Source organism: Chiloscyllium punctatum, chromosome 10 (genome assembly GCF_047496795.1).
Source record: "Chiloscyllium punctatum isolate Juve2018m chromosome 10, sChiPun1.3, whole genome shotgun sequence".
Lineage (NCBI taxonomy): Eukaryota > Metazoa > Chordata > Chondrichthyes > Orectolobiformes > Hemiscylliidae > Chiloscyllium > Chiloscyllium punctatum.
In genome coordinates, this window is record NC_092748.1 from 4,534,668 (window position 1) to 4,552,289 (window position 17,622).

At 43.2% G+C, this 17,622-nt stretch overlaps 1 protein-coding gene across 3 annotated transcripts in view; it reads left to right on the forward strand.

Moving 5' to 3' along the window:
- Positions 1–17,622, forward strand: part of LOC140481833 (SH3 domain-binding protein 4-like) — a 61,948-nt gene that overhangs the window by 33,723 nt on the left and 10,603 nt on the right. For all 3 annotated transcript variants that reach the window (XM_072578361.1, XM_072578364.1, XM_072578362.1), the window contains one exon: positions 16,408–16,596. In XM_072578361.1, the coding sequence (XP_072434462.1) occupies positions 16,408–16,596 (189 nt within the window). The remainder of the gene's footprint in view (positions 1–16,407; positions 16,597–17,622) is intronic.

Consider the following 17,622-nt stretch of genomic DNA (forward strand, 5'->3'; position numbering starts at 1 on the left):
TTGGGGTTATCCTTGATCCTATCCGCCAGGGATTTTTCATGCCCTCTCTTAGCTCTCCTAATCCCTTTCTTCAGGTCCCTTCTGGCTATCCTGTATCCCTCCACTGCTCTGTCTGAACCTTGTTTCCTCAACCTTATGTAAGCCTCCTTCTTCCTCTTTACTCGACATTCAACCTCCCTCGTCAACCAAGGCTCCCTCACACGACCATTTCTTTCCTGCCTGATAGGTACATACATATCAAGGACACGTCGTATCTGCTCCTTGAAAAAGTTCCACATTTCCACCACATCCTTCCCTGACAGCCTATGCTCCCAACGTATGCTCCTCAAATCCTGTCTTACAGCATCGTAATTTCCCTTCCCCCAATTGTAAAATCTACCTTGTTGTGCGCACCTATCTCTCTCCATAACCAAGGTGAAAGTCACAGAATTGTGGTCGCCATCACCAAAATGTTCACCCACTAACAAGCCCACCACTTGTCCCGGTTCATTACCGAGTACCAAATCCAATATGGCCTCCCCTCTGGTTGGACAATCTACATACTGCGTTAGAAAAGCTTCCTGGACACACTGCACAAACACCGCCCCATCCAATCTACTTGATCTAAAGAGCTTCCAATCAATATTTGGGAAGTTGAAGTCGCCCATGACTACGACCCTGTGGCTTCTGCACCTTTCCAAAATCTGTTTCCCAATCTGTTTCTCCACATCTCTGCTGCTATTGGGGGGCCTATAATAAACACCCAACAAGGTGACTGCACCTTTCCTATTTCTGACTTCAGCCCATACTACCTCCAGAGGCAGATCCCCCTCAAACTTCCTTTCTGCAGCCGTTATACCATTTCTAATTAGCAATGCCACCCCCCTCCTTTTTTACCACCCTCCCTAATCTTACTGAAACATCTGTAACCAGGAACCTCCAACAGCCATTCCTGTCCCTCATCTATCCATGTTTCCGTGATGGCCACAACATCGTAGTCCCAGGTACCGATCCACGCCTTAAGTTCACCCACCTTATTTCTGATACTCCTTGCATTGAAGTATACGCACTTGAGCCCATCTCTGTGTCCGCAAGTATTCCCTGTCAGTGCTACCTTCTCCACAGCCTCCCTACAGTCTTGGACATCCTGACACACAGCTAGCTTACTTGCTGGACTACAAGTCCGGATCCCATCCCCCTGCCAAATTAGTTTAAACCCCCCCGAAGAGTGCTAGCAAACCTACCCCCCAGGATATTGGTGCCCTTCTGGTTCAGGTGCAACCCGTCCTGTTTATACAGGTCCCACCTTCCCCAGAATGCAGTCCAATTGTCCAAATATCTGAAGCCCTCCCTCCTACACCATCCTTGCAGCCACGTGTTCAACTGCACTCTCTCCCTATTCTTTGCCTCTCTGTCACGTGGCACCGGCAACAACCCAGAGATGACGACTCTGTCTGTCCTAGCTTTTAGCTTCCAGCCTAACTCCTTGAGCTCTTGAATGACCTCCCCACCCCTCTTCCTACCTATGTCGTTGGTGCCAATGTGTACCACAACTTCTGGCTGCACACCCTCCCCCTTAAGGATTCTGAAGACACGGTCCGAGATGTCTCGGACCCTAGCACCCGGGAGGCAACAAACCATCCGAGAGTCTCGCCCATGTCCACAGAATCGCCTGTCCGTCCCTCTAACTAGAGAGTCCCCTATAACTAGCGCTCTCCTCTTCTCCCCCTTTCCCTTCTGAATCTCAGAGCCACAGACCCCTTCACTGCAGCTTACACCTGCAAGGCTGTCCCCCCCAACAGTTTCCAAAGCTGTATACTTATTTTTTAGGGGAACGACCACAGGGGAACCCTGCACTGCCTGCTTCTTCCCCTTCCCACCTCTAACTGTTACCCAGCTACCTCTGTTCTCCGGCGTAACTATGTCCCTGTAGCTTCTATCGATCACCCTCTCAGCCTCTCGAATAATCCTCAGCTCATCCAGCTCCAGTTCCAGTTCCCTAACTCGTTCGCTGAGGATCAGGATCTGACTGCATTTCCTGCACACGAAGTCGGCAGGAGTATCGGTGGTCACTCCTACCTCAAACATCCTGCAGGAGGAACATTCCACCGCCTGCGCTGCCATGACTGTACACTGTCTCCAAAAACAAGAACACTGAGTCAATAACCTGTGGACTTTAAAGTTAGGTTAGAGGAGGAGGGTGGGAGGGAGGCCCTACGGAAGTAGGACCTGGGGTCTAGAACACACCCACTCAAATACTAATCACTTGCCTTCCCGCCCAGCTATGCGCTCCAACCTCACTTCTGCTGCCCGCTACAGGTAAGTAATTTTGAAACAAACTGTCTTACCTTAGCTGTAGTCTCCCGGGTTCGTTTTTCCTCGGCCGCTGCTCCCACTCAAATGGTTGGTGTGGTGTTGTTGGGCCTAAGGGCCTCTGTCAACATTGTAGAGAATCTAATCTAAAATGGTGAGAGCCTCAGTATATTAGATTTGATTACTTACAGTGTGGAAACAGGCCCTTCGGCCCAACAAGTCCACACCGACCCGCCGAAGCTCACCCACCCAGACCCATTCCCCTACATTTACCCCTGCACCTAACACTATGAGCAATTTAGCATGACCAATTCACCTAACCTGCACATTTTTGGACTGTGGGAAGAAACCGGAGCACCTGGAGGAAACCCACGCAGACACTGGGAGAATGTGCAAACTCCACACAGTCAGTCGCCTGAGGCGGGAATTGAACCCGGGTCTCTGGTGCTGTGAAGCAGCAGTGCTAACCACTGTGCCACCGTGTCACCTATTCTTGTAGGTTGTGACAGATTCTCTCTCCATTTCCCTTTTAAATATCCTCAGCACTCGAATCTGAAATGAATTTTGTATTTGTGACGAATACAAGATTGGGAAATGGGCTGTCCTTTCTTATTCGAGCAATCTGTTGCCACCATGTACTATAACCCTGCATATGAAATCTCTCCACGCTGATCATTTTAAAAAGACTCCAGCCAGAGAAGAAGGGGGATATGTTATTTGTTCTCTTTTTCAGTCTGTCAGATATGACTAAAGGAGAGTTGTTGAAAATCTGGTGAATTAACTGTGGATTCATAAATTGGAGCCTAATCATGGCAACAGAGGCCCAGAACATCTGTATTCTGTGGGGCTGTTGCATCTTAAATCTGACCTTGAGGATCCTGACAGAATCCATGCAGCCTTGTGAGGAACTTTCACTATATGTTTTGTGTGATTTCGATCTCTGGGCTTTGAACAGTACTTACTGGGAGTGTCTACTACCCCTGTGTGAATTCTTTTAGAGGAAACTATTTCTAGGAAGGTCAGAAATACAGGCTGACTGACTGAGTGTCCTCACCTTAGGATGTGGAAATAGGTAATTTTCTGTTTGTGTTTTCTTCCAGGGGTTTGTCAGGATGGGAGGACGGACATGGTGTGGGGGGGTGGGAAGAGGGCCAGAGAAATAATTTGTGGGTTTTGTTCAGAAGTCAGTTGGCAGAGAGCATCACAGTGGAGACTTCCACATTGAGCAATAGCTGTTCACTGTAGATGCAAGATTCTTACTTTGGCCATGAGACTTATCCCAAAGGAGTGGTGACTGCATTGAACATGATCCATAAAGGATGTGATGATCTACTTTGTTCTTACTTTCCTCATTGCACGCTGGTGTTCACACTTACAGTGGAAATATGAAGTCATGGGATGGCTGAGGCACGCAGAAGCCCATCGTGTCAGTGACATTGCGTTATTATTCCTTTGCAGGTACAAATCGCCCGATGCCATTCTCCCATCTTTTCTCCATTAACCCTGGAATTGTTTCCTTTTCAGGAAATCTTTTCTGAATGCCTTGATTGAGCCTGCCTCCACCCCCCTTTCTCAGAAGTGCATGCCAGGCTCTGGTCGCTCACTGTGTGAAAATAATTTCCCTCCTGTCACCATTGCTGCTTTGTCAATTACCTCAAATCTGTGCCATCTGTTGCTCAATCCTTCCTGACTGTTCTGTCCAGGTACCTCATGATTTTGAATGCCTCTATCAAATCTCCCCCAAACTTTTCTTCTCTGAAGAGAACAGTCCCAACCCCCTTAATCTAAATACATATCTCAAATCCTTTTTCAGAAACCATTCTCAAAATCTTTTCTCCACCCTCTTTAAGAACATCATGCCCTTTCTGAACAGTAACAGTTAGAACTGAACACCGTCATCCCAGTTGAAGCTGAAATACTTCTGCACATTTTCTATAAAACTGTGTTGCTTTTGTGCTCTAAGTCCTGTTAATAAAGCTAGGGATGCCTCTATTGATTAAGTACACTTTCAGTGATTGTGCACATTTACAAGTAGGTCCCTTCCCTTTTGCATTATCTTAAGAATTGTACCTTTATTTTGCATTGTCTCTATGCATTCTTCCTACTAAAATGACTGACTTTGCATTAAATTTACTCTTGTCACTGGTCTTTGCATTCTGCCAATCTGCCCACATCCCTTTGAAGTTCTACCGTATTCTTATGCTCTGTTGTTCTGTTGAATGCATATGTCGATTAGTCATTTATTTGATCTTTTGGGTTCTGTGCATGCTGTGGTGTAAAAATCCTTTCCCCTTGTGAGATGGGTCCCATCTGGTTTGTTCTTGAACTGAATTAGAACAGTGCATGGATCACCTCTGAGAATTAGGCTGAAGAATTCCTGTAATGTGGCTACCATATGCTAACCAGTTGGTGCATTTGAAATGGGAAATATCAGAGCGAACAATTATATTGCTAGATCAGTAAAGCAATACTCGGGATGAAAACAATTGATAAGTCCAGATAGTTTGTTCCCGATTGTAACAACTCACCAAGTCTCCTTCGAAACCCACAACCTTTGCCATCTGGAAGGACAGAGATAGCCTGCAAGTTCCCAGCATCTATCCTGATGTAGAAATATTTCACTGTTTCTTCACTGAGCCTGGACGATCCATGTTTGTTCACAGCCTAGGTCTCCGTCCCCAACAGAATTGAGCATGCACCTACAGCAATCAGAGAAGGCAACTCACCACCAACTTTTCAAATGCTCTTAGCATTGGATCTATCCAGTGATGCTGTCATCCCATGAACAATGTAAAAGATAAGAGGGTTGAGTTACACTTAAGTAACAGAAATTTTGAAAGTGAATAGCTGGATGCTACACAAAATAGCAAATGATACAGCATTGACATTGCAACAATGTCTCATGTTTTGTGGCCCAACTGCTTCTTGTTGGCATCTCGTCTCCATGTGGGCAGTGTAGGTTAACGTCTCATACATTTTGATGTTGTTTCTGCTTCAATGCTACTGTTTGGAGCCATGTATCGTGGCAGAGAAGCAAGGTTTCAACCTGTCTAAAATAATTTTTGACCAGTTTCAGGTGGATTCATATCAGGGATGTTTTTTGCATTGTTGATTTTCCACTATCCCTTTCCAAGGACAAAGTTTAAAAATCACACCACACCAAGTTTAATCCAACAGGTTTATTTGGAAGTACAAGCTTTCCGAGCACTGCTCCTTCTTCAGTTGAAGGAACAGCGTTCCGAAAGCTTGTACTTCCAAATAAACCTGTTGGACCAAACCTGGTGTGGTGTGATTTTCAATATTGTCCACTCCTGTCCAACACTGGCACCTCCACATCCTGGCCTTTTGGGGTGACAACCCCTTCTGCACTTTTTCCTCATTATTCTGTCTGGTATCAGTTTCTCCTCCAAAGTGCTTCACTGAGACATGCCTCATGCATTTATTGAATGCATTTACTGTTCCTCTAACCAGAACTTCTGGGCTGTTTTTCTTAGAGATGCAGGCATCCTTCACAAGGCCAGCATTTAGTGTCCATCCCTAATTGCCTTTGAACTGGGTGTCTTGCTAAGTCATTTCAGAGGGCAGTTAAGACTCAACCACATTACTGTGTATCTGGAGTCCCATGTAGACAAGACCAGGCAAAGACAGCAGAGCTTCTGCCCAAAAGGACATTAGTAGCCCAGGTTGGAAGCGACTTGCTTCTCTTCATTCCCTTTTGAAGGTTACTCTCACAATGTAACCAGTAACCTATCAGGCAATGCATTCCAAATTCTAATTCCTCATTGCATAAGAAAGCAATTCTGTATCCTCCAGACTTGTTATTCATGTACAATTAAAAGATGCAGTGATCTGTTCACATCTACTATGATGTAAATTTCTCAATTGCTGAGGCAGTGTCACTCACAAAACATTCTAAATTACCAATTGTGGCAATGCACAGTGGAGTCACAAGCATCTAAAAGCAGGATAGTTTAATTAATACGCCGAAAAGGAGTGTTTTCATTTTGTATGCAGTCAATTCTGACCACCTTTCTGAAACTGTTATTAAACAGATATTCAATTTTTGAAGTATATCTGATAAATCATAAGTCTACTTGATGGATCATTGGTCTGTCCTGTTTAATCTGAGACTCTTTGGCTACCTTTTGGAAGGATCATTATAGCTGTGCTGGTATTATGTAACTACTGTACACAGAATGTACTAAATACAGTAGTCATGATAGCTGCACTTTGCCAGGATAAAGAAAAGAACAAAGAAAATTTACAGCCCAGGACCAGGCCCTTTGGCCCTCCAAGCCTGAGCTAATGCAAATCCACTGTCTAAACCTATCACCCGATTCCTAAGCATCTGTATCCCTCTGCTCCCCACCTACTCATGCATCTGTCCAGACGCACCTTAAGTGAATTTACAGTGCCTGCCTCTACCACCTCTGCTGGCAACACGTTGCAGGCACTTACCACCCTCTGTGTAAAGTACTTTCCGTGTGTATCCCCCTTAAACATTTCACCTCTCACCTTGAACACGTGACCTCTTGTTATTGAAACCCTCACCCTGGGAAAACGCTTATCTATATCCACCCTGTCTATACCCTTCATGGTTTTGTAGACCTCAATCAGGTCCTGCTTCAATCTCCTTTTTTGTAATGAAAACAGTCCTAACCTACTCAACCTCTCTTCATAGATAGCACCTTCCATCCCAGGGAACACCCTCATAAACCTTCGCTGCACCCTTTCCAAAGCGTCCACATCCTTTTGGTTACTTGGTGACCAGAACTGTACTTAGTATTCTAAATGCGGCCGAACCAAAGTCTTGTACAATTTTAACATGACCTGCCAGCTCTTTTTACTCAATACCTCGTCCGATGACCACTCTATCCACCTGTGCAGCCACCTTCAGGTACAATGGACCTGAACTCCCAGATCTCTCTGCTCATCAACTTTTCCCAAGGCTCTTTCGTTTACAGTATAGTTTGCTTTAGAAATATACTTCCCAAGAGGCATCACCTCATATTTGCTTAGATTGAAATCCATCGGCCACTTCTCCACCCAACTCTCCAGTCTATCTACATTCTTCTGTATTGTTTGATAGTCCCCTATTCTTTCTGCTACTCTACCAAACTTCGTGTCATCTGCAAACTTATTGATCAGACCAACAATGCCATCTTCCAGATCGTTTATGTATATCGCAAACAGTGGCCCCAGCAATGATCCCTGTGGAACACCATTGGTCACCTTACTCCATTTCAAGAAACTCCCTTTAACTATTACTCTGTCAACCTGTTCTTTATCCACCTAGCTAGAACACTCTGCACATAATGTGACTTCACTTTCTCCATTATTTTACCATGAGGAACCTTATCATATGCCTCACTAAAGCCCATGTATATGACATCCACACCCTTTCCTTTATCTATCAACTTGGTCACTTCCTCAAAGAACTCTATTAAATTGGTAAGGCATGATCGCCCCGGCACAAAACCATGTTGCCTATCACTGATAAGCCCATTTGTTTCCAAATATAAGTAGATTTTATCCCTCAGTACCTTCTCCAACAACTTTCCCACCACTCACGCAGGCTCACTGGTCTGTAGTTACCTGGAATATCCCTACTACCCTTCTTGTACAAGGGGACAACATGAGCAACCTTCCAGTCTTCCAGCACTTCACCTGTGTTTAAGGATGCTACAAAAATATCAGTCAGGGCCCCAGATATTTCCTCTCTTGCACCTCTCAGCAACCTGGGATAGATCACATCCAGTTCTCCATCTCTGGCTAATAGTCATATAATGTGCTGTTAGTACATTAGTGTAAAATAAGACGAGGCCTTTCTGTCCCACAAGTATGTTCTGATGTTCAATCTGCTCATGGCCGATCCACATCTTATCTCCATTTGCGCAGTTGGTTCCTTAGCCTTATTATCCTTGCCTAGTACACACATTTCAATCTCAGTTTTAAAATCTTCATTTGATTTCCAGCCTCCCAAAGATTATTTTTTAAGCAGAGGGAGTTTAGATTTCCACTGCCTTCATGTGAAGAAGTGCTTCCTAACGTTGACCCTGAATTTTATTCTCAAGTCCAGTTGTCTTATCCTTGTATTAACTTGGTTTTGTATTCTTAACATGAAAGGAACTAGTTTCTTGCTCGCTACCTCTTGGCCTTTAATCATCAAAAGTATCTTCAATTAAATCAACTCTTAACCATCTATACACAAGGAACTATAAGGCTCCCAAATACAACAGTTCATTAGGGGATTGGGTTTGGGTGGGGTACTCTTCAGAGGGTCGGTGTGGATTTGCTAGGCCGAAGTGCCTGTTTCCACACTGCAGGGATTCTGTGATCTAATCCTATGATCTAACCTGTCCTTTTAATTAGCCCAGGTATCATTCTGGTGAATTTGTGCTCCATCCCCTCCAAAGTAAATCTGCCGTTCCTGAGTTGCTTAGAAATGGGAAGTAAGTAGAACTCTGTGCAGCTGTAATTTAATCCAATCCTCTTGAATTATTTTTATGGATTAGTTTTTTTTAACACATCCAATAGTTGTCAGTGACATCTGTCTACAGACTCCTAAGCCTCTTTGTATCTTCACTGATCATAGCTTCTCCGCATTTAGAAAATATGCTTGCCTTTCTTTCTTTCTTGACTCCAAGACGAATGGTCTCACACTTGATCACATTGAACCCAGTAGAACCAATGTTGCCTGTTTGCTTAATTTATCAGTGTCACTTTTGCAAATTTTTGCTGTCAACTAAAATACTTGTTTGTCACCCATCTTGCTGATGTCAGTAAATCTGAATTCATGGCTCTCTATTCCTTCATACAAGGCTTTTCTAAATATGGTGAAAAGCTGAGGCTCAGTGCAAGTCTCTGGGGGGTACCATTGGTCACATCTCACCAGTTGACACCAATCCCTATTGTTCCTTTGTGTCTCCTACCTCACTAATGATTGCCTCTATTTCTATGTAGATTCATTTTTGTTAGCTTTGGATGCCTTATCTTTTTCACCTGAAAAGATATCCAAGACTAGGGCCAGGTATATGAAATGAAACAATAGATTGGATGTTATGAATCTTGGACTATGATCTCCTTATCCTTGCAGGTTTTCACTTGCAATTCTATCAGGCCTTCAGAGATACTGAAGCTGCTAGTTCACAGCTCTGCTTCCATCCATCCTGGAGGGGGTGAGTAACTGGAGATCAAGTTCTGAAGGGGAAGGAAGGGAGCTGTGGCTCTCGGGAAGTGAATTTCGATCTTCAATTCAGTGGACAGAAACTGCATGTAGTTAGGTGTAAGTTTCTTTGTTCATCAGTTGTCACCTTGCTATATGCTACACATACATCCCAAGCTTGATGTGGTGGCTATCTTAGTAAAAGTATTTTTTCTAGGATGCAAGTTCTTCAAAAAAGGTTCTTCTTGATGTATATTATGGAAGAAGTACTGAGGAGAGCTCTTCTCGCTTTTAAATCCAATGAATTTATCTATTGGTTCTTGTTTCTATTAATCACATTTCTTAAATGAGCAAGTTTGGAAATCTCTAAATTTAAGGTATAATTTGTGTATGAGTCAGGAATGTAGAGAGTGTAGTTATTTTCTCTGCATTTCCAATGTACACGTTACAATAATAAAAGTTGCATTGTTCTTCATTTAGCCTGCTACTTCAACCATGTTTACAAATAACAATTGGAAAGCGAGGACTTGTCTATAGAAACATTGGAGTTGGACATGTGTAACTCTGCTGAAAACAAGCCGATATTATTGGCATCTGTACAATTGCCAGCCTTGACTCCCATCTTGAGCAAGAATAGCACCAACTAAAGCTCCATTCTGGTTTAGCACTTGTGTGCAATACTGAGGGAACGCTGCACTGTCAGAGGTGTCATCTTTTGTAAAAGGTAGCATACTTGAAGTGCTGGGGGTGTGAGATGCTCCTACAATGTCCCTGAAAGAGCATTGAGCAAGTTATTCAGTTATTTGAGCTGTTTAAGAGAGTTTGCTGCACATAAGTTGCCTGCTACATCTCAACAACACAACAGTGACTATATTACGAATGTACTTTATTCATTGTAAAGGATTTTAAGATATCCTGAGGTTATGAAAGGTGCAATGGAAATGTGTCTTTCTTCAATCGAGGGCTCAGTAATGTTTCAAAACGTCGAGTCAGTTTAACACACTCATGGTGCCAGATCTGATTTGCCTCTTTTAACTGGTTGAACTGTTGTAGTGCATTTACAGATCTGATCCTCCTGCTTTCTCTCTTGTCCATGGATTTAGCTCAGGCTCCCCAAATGCCAGCCTCTAAAGGTGACAAGATCTATGAGAAGCAACACTCAGAATCCTTTCTCTCTCTCTCTCGTCTTTGTCAACAGCAGAAATGACGACAAAGGAAATGAGCTGTTTTCAAGGAATTATTGGCTTTGATCCAAGCAGGATGTGCTTGTCATAATTAATTGCATTTTCAAACCGAAGAAAGCACATTGCTGTTTTGCACGTCAGGGAGAGGGGGTGTAGTTGATACATATTACAGAGGAATGTTGGCGGGGCACTAACTGAAGCCTGCAGTTTTCCTCTCAATTGTCTGTAAAATTTTGGAATGCCTTAGATTAATTTAAATGTCAGTCATTAAATGTCAAAATTGGCATGGGGTGGTGCACGTTTTTCAGTGCCGTATCTTTTGAAAAATAATGTAACCTATTCTCATTGAGTATATGTTGACTGTGTTCATTGTGCACCTTCTGTGAACATGTCCTAGTGGAAGACAATGGAGGGAAACGTTACCAAGCACCAAGTCATGATTTTGAATGAAATCATTTCTTATAATCACGGTCCAAGCCCGAAATTGTGCAACTTAATTCATTATGTCATTCAAGCAGAACTCACTGGGGGGCTTTACTCATCAAGTAACATTCATCATGACAATACAGTAAGATTGCAAGGTTCGGAATTGCTACAGATAATTGTGTGCACGTGTCCCTTTTTCTTCGAAGTGTATATATTCCCATTTCTATAACAACGTTGAGGAAATTTTGCCATTTCCAGGCCACCCATTGCAATATATTGCAGGCCATGGGAAAGTAAGTATTCATTCCTTCACCTTCATGGGTGGAGCAATGAAAATTAGTTGAAAAACTGTTTCAGCATGGATCGTAGTGGAGTGGCACTGATATCCAGGTAATGCTGGTGGGCCTTAAATTTGTTGATAGTTTGTGTATGCCATTGATGCTACGTAGCTACTAGAAGCTCAATACTGAAGTGGTGCAAATAGCTCACCATGATGTGGCTGATGCTCGCTGAGCCATAGGTTCATGGAAACAGACCTTTGTTTATTCATTAATACCGCAAGATGTGTTCTGCATCCCTCCACTATGACGCTGAGTCATTGAAACCACTTGAATTCCATAGCATGGTGTCAGGTGCACCGATTCTCCTGAATAGTCTCTTAAGTGTTAAAACAGCACATGGCTGCACCCCTTTCAGGATCTTTTATCCATACAAATCAGTTTAGAGCAATCTGTTTGGGTATGCTTTAAATCAAACTCTTTCTCCTGATCCGCATCACGATGGGGAAGTATTGTCATGTCTTATGGAATGGTCATTGAATTACTGGTTCTTCTCTATAATGTGCGTTTCGTCAACACTAATTCACTATAAAGTGATTGACGAATAGGGGACGCTATTTAGATTAGATTCCCTAAAGTATGGAAACAGGCCCTTCGGCCCAACAGGTCCACACCAACCCTCCAAAGAGTAACTCACCCAGACCCATTCCCCTACCATACACTTACCCTGACTAATGCACCTAACACTATGGGACAATTTAGCATGGCCACTCAACCTAACCTGCACATCTTTGGATTATGGGAGGAAACCGGAGCACCCGGAGGAAACCCCCACAGATGTGGGGAGAATGTGCAAACTCCACACAGACAGTCGCCCGAGGCAGGAATCAAATCGGGTCCCTGGTGCTGTGAGGCAGCAGTGCAAACCACTGAACCACCATGCCGCCTATATATGGGTATGGTGGTATTAAAATGTGTGGTAGCTATAACACGATTGCATTGTCAACTCGTGAATTGCTATTTTTATTGCCCACGTTTTATACAGCGTGGGATTGCACAAGAACACAACAACTGTGTTATAGAAAAGATGCCTGTACAATTGTTGGATCTTTTAATAGCCCCTGAATGACTGATTAGATGATCCTGCCACTGGATTGTTGCCTCATTTCAAATGCTTGTGCTTCTCATAGTGCATCAGCATTCTCAGTCAATACTAAACAAGTGTAACAGACTGTATCAAAGACTAGTGTCGGGCTGAAACCAAAGCAATTCTCATTCATATGCAACCATTTTATTTGAATTTCTCAGTGTATGAAAATCTAGCACAACTGCGTTGCTTCATTGCTTGGTAAGCTCAAAAACCAGGAAAAGGGTGTCCACCTTGGCTGTATCCCAGCTGCCCAGCATCTAGCCATGCCATGGCTTGTCCACACATCACCGTGCCACAGCTGCCCTGCATCTCATCACGCTGCCCTGTACCTCACTGTGCCTTGGCTATACCGACTTTGGCGATGGACAACTCTGCTTCCCCTGGTCATGACGTACCAGCTGCTGTGAGAAACAAAACTGGTGGAAGTGGTGATATTAATTTTTGGTATAGAATACATTAGGCTCCTCATTGTAGAATCCTATTGTAACCAGTGCAATAAGATGTTACATAAATGCAAAGAATATTATGTCTGTCCTGAACAGTGCAGCCGGTGCAGCAACTTTGCATTGTTTTTATTTTAAACTATTATTTGGATAAGTTATTTTGTTTGTTCTGCAATTGTTTTAGTTTCCTTGTGTGCTTGTCATCATTCCTGAATCCCAGCTGTCTCCACGTGTCTCTGCCGTTGAGTTTCTTCACTTTAGACTGGCAAGTGAGGGGGAGGACACTTCATTGTCTCTCTCTGTTACCCACATCCCGTTCTGACTCAGACACCATGAAACAAAACTGCAAGTTGATATTGAGAAGGATACAACTGGCCTGTCTGTTTTAGAGCTAAGGGCACAGGCACTATTACCTTCACAGTGCAGTGAACTGAATGGATGTATTATCCACTCTGATTGAGTTGCTGTGTCGTCTTAATATCAGTCTTCCCCTGGGATTCCTCTTTGTAGTTTTCTTTCAGTGTAATCTCCATTCACAGTGTTTTGTTTTGTTGTCGGCTCACCATTCCAAGCCAGTTTGCCAATTGTTGATCTTACACTAACATGAGCTGCGTAGACCCATTTTTGCTATATTGTATGGTATTAACAACTGTCCTCCGCCCTCGCAGCCATCACCCCCTACCTCCACAAAGTGGAGCGAATCAGGTACGTAATCATCACTATTAGCAGTGATACAGTCATTGCAGCACTGACAGAGGCTATTCAGCCCATCACATCCAATGTGCTTCTCTGTAATGCCATCCTGAGAGTTCCCTGCTCTCCCCATAGCACTGCAAGTGTTTCCTTCAAGCGCCTGTCTAATTTAAAATCTTTTAAAATCATTCATCATCTTAGCTTCCACTGCAATAGCTAAAAGGATAAACAATTACAGACAAGTCTCTAGGTTGCTGAATTGTGGAGACTGAACGAGCCCTGTAATCAAGAAACTGTTGAGCTACTCAACGACTGTTCAACACCTTTCAGAAAGGAATTGTGTTACAACTAGTGAAATAGCCTTACCAAGCCCTGAGTGATACAGGATTTATCTCTTCTTTCCCCTGCTAATTGGAGGTAGTTTCCATGAAGAATATGCATTAAAACAGCTGAGTAAAAGTGGCAGGAGAGAGGAAGTTATATGTTGAGCTTACTACTGCCCATTTCCCCCTCATTATTGACCATTCAGTTCTTTAGGGCTTGTGACCTCAATGATGAACCCCTTCAGGTTTGAAGGGGTGCATTGTTCTGGCAGCCAGCTATGAATATATGGTCATGTGCACACTGTACACTGTGGGACTTAAACCTGCAGCCCTCGGCTGCCAAGTTGGGAGTGCTCCCACTGAGCCACGTCAGACACCTATGAAACTCGCATTTTATCTGCCAACATATTTCTTGGCTCCTGCAGTACTGTCCTACCTCTGCAGGAATATTATAATTATTATCACTGGGTATCCTGAATGCAGAGAAAGTGGGGAGTGGGACTAACTAGATATGGTCATAGAATTGATGAATTGCCTCCATTTGAGCTGCATGATCCAGTAGTTCTACAAATGCTTTCGGGTAGCTGCAAAGCAGACTATTACAAAAGATATGCTTTATGATACTGAAGATGTTTCAGTATATCCTAAGGCTGTACAATCTCTCTAATTCAGTTGCATTGATAGCCACAGTAGACTATGTACATGCTCCGTTGATTGAATGCCTTGTATTAGAATCTTATTGTTACCATTGGTCCTCCACTACCATTAGGTGCAAGTACTGCTGTACCGAGTGCGTCTTGAGAGAACTAGGTTGGGAGATGTTTCTATCCTCCAAAAGCAGCAGGATTTAGCAAAAGTGTTAAAACTGTCCCTTGTATTATCCCTACACAAATTAGCAACAAATACTTTAGTGTTTGATGTAGATTTTACATTATAGTCTTGTGATATCAGTTGCAATTTGTAACATTGGAATGGGTATTGGCTGCAGCCCCACAGCCCAGAAGGGAATGAGTATCATCATGGAGGTGATCGTCCCAGGGATTGGTGTGAAGCCTACAATTGTCTTACTTAATGACTGGGGCAGTGATGTGGACAGTTTGTTAACAGGTTGTTTGTGACTTCAGGCAGCCAGGAGCTTGATGCCAAAATCAACGTAAGGATGAAGTGTTTGTAGGTATGCAGTCGACTGCCAAGAGGTTTAGTTGTGCTTGATACATGTATCACCACAATGTTAAATTGTAATTGATTTAGTTAAATGCCACACATATTAGTTGGGTCACAGAATGCCATGTTATTTGTGGGGAATGTTACTGAAAGTTTAAAAGGGAAACGATCTTGGTGCACAAGACAAAGGGCACCATTTTGGCATTCTGTGGGTTATACAGCAAACTGCAGCTTGGGTACAGGGCCCAGTTTTGATCCGACCCACTAAGTTGGTGACATATAGCCTTTGGAAAGAGCCAGTAGAGAATTACAACGATGAACACTTGCTTAAGGAACTTGATCTACTTGGCCTCAAGGTTCTTGGTGTATTTACAGAGAAATTAGGACTTAAAACTGAGCTGATCAAGGTCAATGGAATAATGAAGGATTGGATAATCTGCCTCACTAAGGTGAGGATGACCAAAGGAGATGACTGTGTGAGAGAGTAGGAATTGATTGAATTATTAGGTAGTTCATTTCCCAGAGAGCAGTCTGTGTGTGTCTGGAATGTGTTACCAGCTGGTGTGCTGGGCACTGACTCTATAACCCTTTGACAGGCAACTGGGGTTCCGGACTGGGGTAGAGACAAAGCAGGTTAGTAACTTTGTAGTTAACAGTTGGACTATGCGACCTCCCAGACTAGTTTCAGGAATTTTCAAGAGTAACATTCGTTTGTTCATCCTGGATTTTTGTACTCTTTTTGTTGCCTTTCCCTGAAGACTAAACAGCTACAGGGTGACTGGAAGGAATGTTTAAGAATGTCCACTAACTAGATTAATACCTGGGGTGTTAGATAGATTAGTATCTGCTGGAGTTTAGGAGGCTGTGAGGTGCCACTTGATTGGAACGTGCAAGATCTGAGGATCCTTGACAGGATGGATGTTTAAAAGGCATTTCCTCAACTGGGCAGATTTAAAAATGGAAATCGCTCTTGGAGAAATAGAGTTTCACCTAAGTTGAAAATAATTCTTTGCTCCCAGATGTTTGAGAAAGAGATTTCCAAAAACTTAGTCTGTGGTCACTGAGCCTTAATTATTTTTAAGGAAGACATAGTTTCTTGATCAACAAGAGGGTGAAAGCTTGTCTGAGTGTATGAATGACCTACCCCTGGTTCATATAGCTGTCACGGTGCTTCACGTGTCAAGCATGGGACGGGCTCAATGGATCTGTTGGTCTTTTCCTGACCACCCTATGTTTGTATCTCACAGCTTCTGAATATTTCCCTCTTTGTTTCTACCCCCCCCCCCCAGGCCTTGTTGAAACTCGATTGTCAGGGTCTGGTTGCCAGGCTCATCCAGGATTTTGTCCTCCTCACCACTGCCGTTGAAGTGGCCCCGAGATGGAGAGAATTAGCTGAGAAACTGGCCAAAGTTTCTCGGCAGCAGATGGAAGCTTACGAAGCTCCGCACAGAGACAAGAATGGAGTTGTCGAGACTGAGGTGAGATTATTCAGCCAGCACCAGCTCAGTGCAGCATACAGTATCTGAAGCTGCATTTGTACTACTGCATTGATACATCTATTCTTTTTAAGAACGTTTCTGCATTAGATGTTTGGTTCTGGTAGACATTTTATCTTCAAACAACATTCTGCATTTTTGCTCAAGTCCCCAAAGGAAACTCACCCCTCAAACCTTTTGCCTTTATATTATCTAATTATTAAATTACCAGTTGAATGCCCTCTTACAATTTGTTTCATTTAAATCTCCTGGTAATGTCGTTCTAATATGCTAACCTGGTTTCCTGAAACCATTGTTTTCTTCGCACTTCAACAAGCTCTCCCTGATGTTACATATTCTGCAGTTTTGAAGACAGTGTCACCTCTTTCCAAGTCTGGATGATGGAATAGTTAAAGCACAGAATGAGGTCATTCAGTCCATTGTGTCTGTGCAAACTCCATGCAGTGGCAATGCAGCTAGTCTTACCCCTGTGCCTTTACACAGAGCCTGCACATTCTGTTCAAATATTTAAACTTTTCTTTTAAACTCCACTATACAATCTGCCTCCACCATGCTCTCAGCAGGGCATTCCGGATCCTAACTACTTGCTGCATGAAGAAATGGTTTTCCTTATCTTGACATTGGCACTTCTGTTAATCACCTGAAATTGGTGACCCCAGTTGTTGACTATTCTGTCAATGAGATCAGTTTTCCCCTATTTACTCTGCCTACACCACCATTTTTGAACACCTCTACCTCAAACTTTTCCTTATGGAAGACCGCCTCAGCTTGCCTACATAACTGAAATCCTCGTCTCTTGAACCATTCTTGTAAATCTGTCTGCACTCCCACTAATGTATAGACGTGGGCTTGCATACAGTTTTCTGGTTGAGGCGCACTATTTTGTCAAGGCTCATCATCATGTCATTTTTTTTTGAGCTATGTGTGTAAGCTCAGGATCCCGTAATGTATCAAGAACATAAATTACTGGAGAAACTGAGCAAGTCTGGCAGCGTCTGTGTAGAGAAG